Source organism: Neoarius graeffei, chromosome 6 (genome assembly GCF_027579695.1).
Source record: "Neoarius graeffei isolate fNeoGra1 chromosome 6, fNeoGra1.pri, whole genome shotgun sequence".
Lineage (NCBI taxonomy): Eukaryota > Metazoa > Chordata > Actinopteri > Siluriformes > Ariidae > Neoarius > Neoarius graeffei.
The window spans coordinates 6,694,421-6,707,393 of NC_083574.1; the positions used below are offsets into that span (position 1 = coordinate 6,694,421).

Genomic DNA, 12,973 nt, shown 5'->3' on the forward strand with positions numbered 1-12,973 from the left:
TTGGCTCAGCACAGATGGCCACAGATAAGTAAAGGGCGATCTCCAAAGCGCGAACGAGACCAGACGGAACCGAAGCTGAATAAGAAGCTCCCTTTTTCTGTGTCCATTGTGGACGGTGCCGTTACAGGACTTTTCCAGGACAGTGAAAGTGAAGCTACCGAACTAAACGCGACAGTGCCCACGGTGCGGTGCGCGTGCTTTTCTTGGAGCGTCGGGATTTTTTTTTCTTCTCCTTCTTCTTCTTGCGGCTTTTTGTGGGTCATGACACAATCTGGTTGATCTTTGGTTTCCGAAGTTTCTCGTTACAGGTGGAGGATTTTCCTTTCTTCCAAAACAATAAATAAATAAGAAAAGAAAAGGCGTGCCGAACGCACAGAGCCGATGACTGCCGAGGTCCAGCAGCCTTCCGTGCAGCCGCCTGCCCAAAGCAGCCCGATGTCCGCGCCCGACAAAGCGCACGCTCAATCGGCGGCCATGGACGCGGCCTCCTCCACCACCAAAGCCAAAAAGACAAACGCCGGCATCCGGCGTCCTGAGAAGCCTCCGTACTCGTACATCGCGCTCATTGTCATGGCCATCCAGAGCTCTCCGACGAAGCGCCTTACTCTCAGTGAGATCTACCAGTTCCTCCAGAGCCGCTTCCCGTTCTTTCGTGGCTCTTACCAAGGCTGGAAAAACTCCGTGCGCCATAACTTGTCCTTAAACGAGTGCTTCATTAAGCTGCCCAAGGGGCTCGGGCGGCCAGGGAAGGGCCACTATTGGACCATCGACCCTGCGAGCGAGTTCATGTTCGAGGAAGGCTCTTTCCGGCGCAGACCGCGCGGATTCCGGCGCAAATGCCAGGCGCTGAAGCCGTCCATGTACAGCATGATGAACGGCCTCGGGTTCAACCACCTACCCGAGTCTTACAACTTCCAGGGCAGCAGCGGAGGCCTGTCTTGCCCGCCAAATAGTTTATCCTTAGAGAGCGGGATTGGGATGATGAACGGACATTTGGCAGGCAACATGGAGGGAATGGGCTTGGCAGGACACTCCATGTCTCATCTTTCAGCCAACAGTGGACATTCCTACATGGGGAACTGTACGGGATCCACAGGGAGCGAGTACCCCCATCACGACAACTCAGCCTCGCCCTTGCTGTCCGGCGGCGGAGTCATGGAGCCGCATCCCGTTTACTCCAGCACGACCTCGGCATGGGCTCCCGCGCCCTCAGCTTCCCTTAATAACGGAGCGTCTTATATTAAACAGCAGCCACTGTCTCCATGTAACCCCGGTGCTAATCCTTTACAGCCGAGCTTACCGACACACTCTCTGGACCAGTCATATCTGCACCAGAACGGACACAGCACCACCGACCTACAAGGTACATTTTATTTATTTATTTTTTTAAATCCAGCACTTAGAAATATTCTCCAACAGTATTTTAAAAAATCTGCATTTCAAGTTCTAAACCTTATTCTTAAAGTATCGTGCTATAATAATAATAATAATAATAATAATAATAATAATAATAATGCAATTGAATTCCCAGATCACGTCCTATAAATAAGACTATTTTACGCATAGGATTTTTTTGCCCTAGTTAATTCAAACTTGGATATGCTTTCGCGTCTTAAAGGAAGTGAGTGAAGGCCGTCACAGGGTGTCTCAGCTATCCTTCTGTCTATCCTTCTATCTCTCTTCCGGGACTCAGCTTTAAAACGGTGCCAATTTACAGACTGTAGTCCAGCAGGGCGCGCGGCACCGGGTCCGGTGGGAATCGCGTGCGAGCACGGCGCTTTCAATTACCAGAAAGATCTCCCACCCTGAAGTCAACCATCCAGACCTTCCACACTTACTCCCTGCAGGCAGGGTAATCATCAGGCCAGCCAAAATAGATACCGGTGTCATTAAATGCTACATGAAACCAGCACCATCAACACTGGGATACATTTAAAGTTCGGACACTGTTTTTGTGTCGCATCGCATTTGGCACAAAACAGACTGTTGTTTTAAACACTCAGTGTGCTGTCGGGAATTGTTCTGATTAAAGACAGCAGAGTTTAGATCTACATTCGTGTTAAAAAAATAACTTTTTTGATACTGAACTTGATTTTTAGATAAGTCGGAAATGCGTGTGTAATAATAATAATAATAATAATAATAATAATAATAATACAAAAACAACAGTAATAGTAGTAATATAAATTATTATTATTATTATTATTATTATTATTATTATTATTATTATTAAAACTAAACCAACATTCAGGATATTCAGCTAAGGACTCAAATGAACCCTGTAGATATTTTATTCTATTTAATTCTATTCTACACATTTTCTTACTCAAAACCTGTACTGTATTTTTGTATTGATTTATTCATTATTAAAATGACATTGTATACAAATGATACTACAACTAAATAAATAAATAAATAAATAAATAAACGACAATACAATGCGAGCACTTATTTCCGTTGTGGTCCAAAAGGGTACATGATTAACATATAAAAGTTAGAGTATACAATAACAAGTAGGATGAAAAATTATATAGTTAAGGGGGGAAAATAAATAAATAAATAAATAAAAATTCGGATATGATCCAAACTGATGTTGGATTATTGACTCGGCTGGTTTTATCCTTTATATATTTTTCATAAAGCATGTCATTTAGTAACCTAACGACTTCTTGTTATGTGGGTTTCCTTCCATAGGTATTCCCAGGTACCATTCCCAATCTCCCAGCATGTGCGACCGGAAGGAGTTCGTGTTCTCTTTCAACGCCATGACATCTTCAACTATGCATTCACCTGGAAGTGGCTCTTATTACCATCACCAACAGGTCGCCTATCAGGACATCAAGCCTTGTGTGATGTGACAGCACTGGGAATGAATTAAAGACTCATTCAACACTGATGAAGGAGCCACTGAGCCTCTGCGGTGGGAAACAAAACAAACAAACTACAACAACAACAACAACAACACACGGGCCTGAAAGGAGCGGATTCGCTGGAAAGGAAGGAGAACAAAAAAAAAAGACAAGTGAGCTCAAAAAGATCCATATACAAAATGCGAAATGATGCAAACTCGGTACAAAATGATGAACAGGAGAAAAGCCGGGTACCTTCAGCGTGTCGGGTGTTTCCACCACACCAGGTTTTACAATCAGCCTTTAAGGTGATATGATGTCATGTGATGTGATGTGATGTGTGCCACATTTATTCAAGCTATTTCCAAATAACAAATGACTGCGCAAATTCTGAACTAATGTGTATCTCAATGCCAAAAAGGAAGAAAAGAAAAGAAAACCCCGCTTGGTACTAACTCTGCTGGCGGATGGATACCACTTGAGTGTAGGCTGTGAGTTGTCATTCCAGGGAACCAGGAATGTGATATATAGTGAAAGTTGTATTACGATTGTTTGTTTATTTGTGTTTGTTTGTTTGTTTAAATATAGTCCTATATAAATAGTATTTTCTTCAGGACAAGCTGTTCGATATCTGATCCTAGCCCATTCGAATTCTGTCTCATCAGTCCAAAGTTCACCAGGTTATCACATGGAAGGAAAAACGAAGGCACTTTTAAACCTTAAAGCGCAACTTTACTTTTATTTATTCTGTTTATATTTGGATTGTATAAATATAACCTTAGTAGCTATTGAACGCTTTATCGGCAATATTTGCCCAGAACGCTGTCATTCAGTGTAAACAGAAAATGAAGGTTTAATGTAAGCACTGTTATTTTGTTTGTTTGGTGTTTTATTATTATAATTATCATAATTATAATAATAATAATTATAATTATTATTATTATTGTTTTGTATATCCGTATTGACACGAGTCATTTTCCAGCACTGTAAAAAATGTATATGGTGTAGGTATTTTTTTTTTTTTTTTTTTTTAGTAGGCATCTTTTTAGTACTACTTTCTATTTTCGTGTCTTTAGGCATTTAGATAAATCTTAAATCTACGCACGATATGTATACAATTGTATAAAAGCAGTAATGGCATGCAGTTGCAATTAAACTGTTTAAAAGTATTAGTAGAAATTTGAAGATTTTACAAGATAATTGGAGCTTTTTTTTCTTTTTCTTTTTCTTGAACGTGATTCAGTCGTGGGATTGCATTCGGGGATAAACAGGCCTCATGAAATATATTATCTACGGGATAGACAGAGATTTTTTTTTTTTCTTAAGGGGGGAGAGAACAGCCCCTGAAAATGAAATAGACAAGTTTGTATAAATAAATAAATTTCACTTTTCTACAACTGGAAACTAAATCCAAAATCCAGTATGACAATTATTAAATTTGTTTAAATTATTATTATTATTATTATTATTATTATTATTATTATTAAAAACAAAACACGTGATATTAGGAGTGTCATTACAGCCTGTGTCGATCGATTGATTGATACTAAATCTACGTATTTAATTTTTCATTCGGATTTGGGAGTAACTTTTGCAAGCCTCCAAAAGCCCGAACTCCAAAGGCAAAAAGAGAAACGAGTGTGTGCCACATGTGTACAGCTGTTATTTTTTCCAGATATTATACTGCCACTGAATTCATTAAACTGTCTTTTCTGAGTTGGATACAAATGTCGGATAAACTGATGATATAATGCAAGTCCGAACTTATTATTATTATTATTATTATTATTATTATTATTATCACCTATTTCAGCCTGCACGTCTTAAGCTGAATCAGGGGTTGTTGTTTTTTGTTTCTATTTATAGCTTTTTTTTAAACCGGTCTAATCTACATCCTCATCATCATGTCGTCAATTTATAAAGTAAATATTCAGATCCTTTACCAATAGAGAGCCGCACTGAAACGTTTCCTCTTATTCAATTTCTAAAATATCTTTTCCTTTTGCTTTTTAAGAGAACACAAGTAGCCCACATCCGAAGATCTGCAGTATGATTTTATTTTGCTGCTCACTTTATTTGTACTTCAACACACAATTGGAACAAAATCAGGGGGATTTTTTCCCCCACACTACAGTTTGTGCGCCACCTAATGGCTTCATATTGAAGGAACACTGAATTAAAAACAACTGGGAATGATGATGATGATAAAACACAACTCATCAGTCCCTGTAGAGAAAGTCAAGATAATGGAGTAATAATAATAATAATAATACATAGTGGTGTCATGGTTAGCACTGTCACCTCACAACAAGAAGGTTCTGGGTTCAAGCCCAGTGGCCAACAGAGGCCTTTGTGTGTGGAGTTTGCATGTTCTCCCCGTGTCTCTGTGGGTTTCCTTTGGGTGCTCCGGTTTCCCCTACAGTCCAAAGACATGTAGGTTAGGCTAACTAGCGACTCTTAATTGCCCCTAGGTGTGAATGTGAGTGTCAGTGGTTGTTTGTCTCTATGTGTCAGTCCTGCAATGATCTGGCACCTTGTCCAGGGTGTACCCCACCTCTCGCCCATAGTCAGCTGGGATAGGCTCCAGCCCACCCGTGACCCTGCACAAGATAAGCGGCTACAGATAATGGATGGACAGATGATTTTTCATGTTTATGTAAATTCGTGTTAAATATATATATGAAGATAAAGCACATAGAAGAAGAAGAATGCAATGCTTTAGAGTAAATCATATGGGATGTGCATCCAATTTCAGTGGAGTTTCCAAAAAAGTTGAAAAATCTAAATCAGCTAAAATCCTACTACACTTGAATTTGTAACCTAAATCAAAGATGCTACATGGTTGGAAAATTATGCTATCCATCTATCTGACATCAATAACTGCGTTAAAACATATCTTCAGTTAGCACTGACAACCCAAATCCATAATCCATGTTTATATGGTTTAATGGACTGTGACTTATGGCTATAATAAATCCAGAAACAGCAGAAGTAGCCGACGTTTCCTCACTTTCATTCAACAACAGCTGTTACAATCCATCGACTTACACTGTAAGTGAATAAAAGTCATCGTGGCCTCATGAGGCACATTGGAGCTTAGAGTTAGACGAAAGGAAACACACTGTAGGGCCCACATGGCCCTGAAGTCCAGCTGGGAAAAACAGAAAGAGAGAAAAATGCTTTAAAAAAAGAGAAACCCCTAACACAGATTTGATTTCAGCTCCTCATATCATCTCCCTGCGTTATCATTGCTATTTGTCAGGACTATTTTACTGAGAGAAACTGATGGAGTAACACCCTTCAGGGTTAATGTTCACCAGGGCAGCTGGGGCATGTTGCCTCCTTGCCTCCGGACCACACATTAATCTGGTGATGATGTTGAACAGACCTGGAGCGAATCAAATTCCTGTGTGATTCACTCAATACCATGAAAAGCAATGGAGTGCATTAGGAATCATATTATTGAATCGATTCATTTGAACAATGAATCATTACTTGGATGTTGTTTATTCCTTGGGATGATTCCTGTAGACTTAGATACTTGCACATCAATTCTGTGATGTATTTAAAAAGAAAAAAAGCTCCAGATATTAATGAATACAAAATGAGCAGGTTTCTTTTTGAACAAATGCATGTTTTCGTGCTATATAATTTTTTATTCTTGTCTACTTTAATACAACAGTTTATTATATTATAGACAACAATTCGAAATGGTAAAACTAAACTCTTAGAAATATTTACATGGATTTCTGAGTTTCTTCATCCTGTCTTTGGTTCTTTTTTTTTTGCTTTAATAGGAGTGTGTGTGTGCACTCAAGATTGCAAGGCTATTACAAGTTTGTGTGAAAAAAACAAACTTATGATCCATTTTTGATCAAATCCATCAGAGTTTGGTCTGATTACATGCTTCGATAGAAGAGAAGAGATTAGACAAAGAAAATCTGACCTTTGAGATAAAGCAGTTAACATGTGTGAGCTCTTGTGTAGTATTGATTACATTTACATATAAGGACCTTGAAATAAATAGTGCAGAATCCTGAATATTAAACGATTCAAGATGTTTGTTATATTTCAAATTTATAAAAATTCGAGTTCATTTCCGATTCAGATTTTTAAAAATATTCCCAGATTTACAATCTCGTCTCAGTCCTATAAAGTTAATACAGAAATAATATTGTATAGAATATCAGAGACAGTGTGCTAGTGAGGTAAAACTCATTATAAAACAACATCTGCTTGTAAAAAGTTAACCCAGAAAGCACTAAAACGTTCAGACCACCCTTGAAAAACAGCAAGTATGTTTGGCTGGAATTTTCTGGAATCAGTGATGAATGAAGAAAAACAGAGACGCTGCCGAAACCAGAAAGCAGCACCTGTAAAAGATGATGAAGTCGCCCTGGCGCCGCATGTGGCAGCGATTCTGTGGGCCAGTGGAATACTTTTGGTTTCAGAAGATGACAGTCAATCTGATGACGCATATATTTATTTACACTCACCGGCCACTTCATTAGGAACGCCCATCCATACATCCATCTGCTGTTTGATGCCGTTCTCTAATCAGCCGATCCCTCAAGAGCAGCACAGTGCATCAAATCATACAGATACAAATCAAGAACTTCAGTTAATGTTCAAACATCAGAACAGGGAAAATTGTGATCTCACAATGAAGTGTGACTTTCTTTCTTTCTTTCTCTCTCTTTCACTGCGGCATGGGTGTTGGTTTGAGCCAGATGAGTATTTTTGGTTTGAGTATTTCAGAAACTGCTCATCTCCTCCTGGGGTTTTCACACCCAATAAACAGTCTCTGGAGTTTATACAGAATGGTGCAGAAAAAAAAAAAAAAAACGCTGACCCTGTGTCCAAAATCATTCTCTACTCACTATATAGTGGACTATATAGCGAGTTCGCCATTTTGTAGTGCTGTCCGAATGTATAGTGAGAATTATTACACCCTATATAGTGCACTCGTAGTATCATGAAAAGTAGCGTACAACCGATGGGCACTAACCAAGCAATATATCAAGTCAAGTTTATTTCTATAGCGCTTTTAACAGTAAACATTGTCACAAAGCAGCTTTACAGAATTTGAACGAATTAAAACATGAGCTAACTTTATCCTCAATCTATCCCCAATGAGCAAGCCTGTGGCGACGGTGGCGAGGAAAAACTCCCTCAGACGACATGAGGAAGAAACCTCGAGAGGAACCAGACTCAAAAGGGAACCCATCCTCATTTGGGCAACAACAGACAACATGACTATACCGTAACATTAACAGTTTTAACATGAAGTCAGTTTCGTTGATGTCCCAGCATGCATTGCGGTCATGCTGAAAAAAAAAAAAGTGTGTTGGGGTGAACGGATGGAGGAAGAAACACATGATAAATGGACATTCGAGTACAATTAAAAATAGTAAGAGAATAGAAAATAAGCTAAAATGGAATAAGACATAAAATACAAGAATAAAAGTTACAGTGCAGAGCGAGGAATTAATCAAAAGCCTCAAATTTGATTTAATAAAAGACAGCAGCAAAGAAGAAAAAGCATTCAGCCTTGATTTAAAAGAACTGAAAGATGAGGTACTTTGTATTGATTGTGGGAAATACGCTCGGTATAATATGGATTTATCACAAAAATATACGCTTATTATTTTGAAAACCCACCAGCCAACTGATCTGGCACGTTTTAATTGTGCGACAGTAATGACATAAACGGCACGGCATTGTGTAGTAGTGTCCCAAAAGTGTTTTTTTTTTTTTTTTCATTTTACCAATGAGCTCACTATATAGTCCTCTATATAGTAATTCCCTCTACAGTGAGTAGGGAGAAGTGAACGAGTGAGTGGTTTCAGACACAGGGTGATTGAATGAGCGACAGTTCTGTGGGTGGAAACAAACACCTTGTTGATAAGAGAGGTCAAAGAAAAATGGACAGACTGGTTCGAGCTTTTTTTTTTTTTGCCAGGAAGGATATAGTAACTCATATAATCACTCTTTACAACCGTGGTGAGCAGAAAAGCATCTCAGCATTCACGGAACAGCAGAACATCATACTGGGTTCCACTCCTGCAGCCAAGAGCAGGGATCTTGGTATCAAGAACAAGTTCCTATTAAAGTGGCCAGTCAGTGTATAACCTCTTCAGATATAATGTGTACAATTGTACACGTGAAGTTCCATAGGATTTTTCCTTGTGTCCAAAGGGGATAAGTGGAAATTACATTTAGAGTACACAGAACTGACACTTGTAAGTTATTTTTCCGCCAACTGTGCGATAACAGTGTGAGAGGACGATATATCTGTGAATTTAAAAGTCATATTTACACAAGAAGTTTATCAACACTATGCTAAACTAGCAGAGTCTCTTATTGGTCTCATTACACCCGTCCAAAACTAAAGACAAAACGTCCAACACCAGCAGTGTCTTTACTGACTTAATATATTTGGACCACTATTTCTACAGCAAATGCGTAAATATCAGTTTTTATCCAAATTCTTTCATGATCCCGTTTCATTTCTGAAGATACATTAATTACCGTTTAACTCCATTTTCCTTAACGGTAAGTGAAGCATGAAAACATATTGGAAAAAGTCAAAATGAAAACATAAAAACATCTCACCTTGGCTGAAACTTTCCGTTGTTTGAAAATCGATCTGCCTAATTCAATCAAGAGTCACTGAAAGAAAAAAAAAGTGGATTTTTTTTCCCATCATTAGTAGAAAGCTCTGTCAGCAGACGTGAAGAATATTTCCAGAGCAAGTTCGAGTTTCAGTGCGGTATGAACTGTAGAACATGGCAAGCTCTGAGGGACGACTGCACGCTATACGAGTGAAGCAGGACTCAAAGCTTCTCAAAAACAGCACACTTGGGTAAAACCTCCTGGAGAAAGGGATCAAGATAGATTCATGTGGAACAGCTTTGGAGGCATCACACACAGATACAGTAGGAACATGACAGAGCTCAGATAAAACTCATAAGTCTTATGATCAAAAAAAATAATAAGTTTCCTTAGTTGTGTGTTGCATCCCAGGTGTAATTTCACTTCACGCCCGATTCCTGGGATTGGATCCAGATCCACTATGATCAGGAGAACACTCTGATAACTAAACACGAATAAATGAACATGCTTCACTGATGGAATAAAGATGTTGACCATTCATTCAATCGCTTCATCATAGTCAGGGTCATTCTGGATCTGGAGCCTACACACACACACACACACACACACACACACACACACATTCACACAGAGGCGATTCATCCTTGCTAATCCTGGTGAAACGGGCATGTTTATGGGAAGTTGGAGGAAACTGGAGAACCCAATCCAGACACAAGAACATGTGAACTTCCACACATACAGTATCCCGAGCTCAGGATCAAACTGTAGATCATGGAGCGATGAGGCCACCATGCTGCAGATAAACCCAATTCATTTAAAAACTAGCGTTTAGTATATATTATTATTATTATTATTATTATACATACAGGTCACGTTTTCCATAGAATAAAAACGTGTTCTATTCCCTTCTAGCGGGTTTATTGATAACATGCAATATTGTTATTATATCGCTTATCCTCCATGTATTACACCATTCTCCCCAATGGGGATTGAGCATGCAATATTGTTATAATATTGTATGTTGTCAAGACAACACGACATCACAAGTTAGAGCTCTCACAAAGATCCAATGATAAACCTTTTCTGCTGCGCATGCGCACAATCATTTCTTTGTCATCTGGGAAAGTGAGAGACCGGCTAGTGGCCTAGTGGTAGCGTGTCCGCCTCTCGATCGGGAGATCTATTCACGATACAGATGCGAGTGGGGAGTTAAACTCTTGTGGTTACCAGAGGACTAGCCCCCCACTGTAACCCTAGCTATGTAATAGGCGAGAGGCTGAGGGCTGCGGAAACGGAGATCGGCGCCACACGGCGCGGGAAGGACTTTAACTTAACTGGGAAAGTGAGAAGACGAGGCTAATCCAGTGCTAGGTTTAAGCACTAAATAAATTGAAACTAAAAACACGCTGAACACCCGAAAGGCTACCAAAACTTCATTAGATATTCTTCAGGCATATTTATAAGAGAAAAACATACCAACGGACATAGAGAAACTGGAAAAGAGACACGTCGGAGACGTAAAACTTCCGCGCTAGTGAGTGACTGTGACAGTTTGTAAACAAACATGGCTGTCAGGTTTGCTTCGTTAAAAGCGAAAGATTGAGAGAATTTTGGCTGCCAGGTCGCTCCGTTGTGTTTAGCTGTCGATGTTGATTTTAGCAGTAAGTAAATTACATAGTGAAAAAAATTAAAAATAAATAATAATTAAAGCCGCTAGCAGCCTTAACGGGCCCTCGCATGTGTGGTTCCGCAACCCAGGACATTCCGCCACCCAACAAAACAGTCACGTCATATATTCATCAAATGTTCAAAGGTGTGAAAATGTACATTTACTGTGTCTGCAGCGTGTGTGATGGCAGGTCACTATTATTGTGTGTGTGTGTCTCTGTTTGTCAGAGGGGGAGAGAGAGAGAAAGTGTGTGTGTGTGTGTGTATGCATAAATATGCATATGACTGAGTGTGTGTATGAGTGTGCACAGAATTGTATATGTTACCCATCTCATCTCATCTCATTATCTCTAGCCGCTTTATCCTTCTACAGGGTCGCAGGCAAGCTGGAGCCTATCCCAGCTGACTACGGGCGAAAGGCGGGGTACACCCTGGACAAGTCGCCAGGTCATCACAGGGCTGACACATAGACACAGACAACCATTCACACTCACATTCACACCTACGCTCAATTTAGAGTCACCAGTTAACCTAACCTGCATGTCTTTGGACTGTGGGGGAAACCGGAGCACCCGGAGGAAACCCACGCGGACACGGGGAGAACATGCAAACTACGCACAGAAAGGCCCTCGTCGGCCACGGGGCTCGAACCCGGACCTTCTTACTGTGAGGCAACAGCGCTAACCACTACACCACCGTGCCACCCAGGAGCAATTTATGAAAAATGCAATAATAATTCTTGAAAAATAATTAAAAATATATATATATATTATTGCTTTTTTTGGTGTTTTGTTTTTGAGTAGAGTTTTTATTATACCCCCACTCCAAGGGGGGGGGGGGGGGGTTACTGGTGTACCTCTGTCCATCCGTCTGTCTGAAACACCCTTTTTCTCAGCAACCACAAATCATAGCCACTTTGTACCAAGCTTCAGCTTGGGGTTCTATACCGTGTATACTGTTTTCAGGTCTGTCGCACATCAACTTCCTGTTTACCAACTGAATGTATTTACGAAACATATAGCGTGGATTTACAAAATTTTCCTCACATTTTTCTCAGCAACTACAAATCACAACTGCTTGATATTTGGTGCCGAGTTTCAGCTTGGGGTTCTATACCATGTATACCGTTTTCAGGCCTGTCGCACACCGACTTCCTGTTTACCGACTGAACGTATTTATGAAACATATAACATGGATTTTGACGCTATTTCAAGAATCAAAACGCTATTTCAAAATGACAGTTTACCAGGATGCTGTTTGAAATCCCTGGGGAGAGACACTGCTCTTTACTTACTTGTCTCAGGGTTCATTATTTGTTGAAGTCAACATTCATATAATAAGAAGTGTCCTATTCCTTCGATCGCTTGCGTTCTGATATAAGCGAGAGCGGGGGGATACGCAAGTGAGCAGGAGCTCACAGTTCATCTTGTTATTTCGTCCTCGGTTGGTTCAACAATACACTCCGCCATTTTGTTGTTCTCTACTGACAGTATATGAGCTGATAGCTTAGTAGTAGAGTAGCCAGTCAGAGCGTGCGATTGCTCATATCCAGTGAACGCGATAATAATAATAATAATAATACCACAGTGCTGCTGAATTTTTGACTGAGTGGTCCAGAGGTGTTGATTAATTTTCTATAACAGCAGCTCGGACAGGTTTGCTAGGTTACGAGACAAAATCACAGGTTTTATTAATGCATTTTGTTTGTATTATTATTGTTTTTTTTATAGTAACAACTCATTCACAGGGACTTGTATGATAGACGCTCCATATGAACAGATTACTTAAAAAAAAGTAATTGTTGATATGGTGATTTCTGTAAGATTATTTACTGGTGAAAG

The 12,973-nt window shown here is 39.8% G+C and overlaps 1 protein-coding gene across 1 annotated transcript in view; it reads left to right on the forward strand.

Annotated features, from left to right (window-relative positions):
• The window catches only part of foxf1 (forkhead box F1), a 4,708-nt gene extending 143 nt beyond the window's left edge, over nt 1-4,565 (forward strand). The window contains exons 1-2 of the mRNA XM_060923234.1: nt 1-1,363; nt 2,695-4,565. The exon at nt 1-1,363 is cut by the window's left edge and continues 143 nt beyond it. Of these exons, the coding sequence (XP_060779217.1) occupies nt 382-1,363; nt 2,695-2,858 (1,146 nt within the window). The 5' untranslated portion in view covers nt 1-381 and the 3' untranslated portion in view covers nt 2,859-4,565. The remainder of the gene's footprint in view (nt 1,364-2,694) is intronic.
• The last annotated feature ends 8,408 nt before the right edge of the window (nt 4,566-12,973 follow it).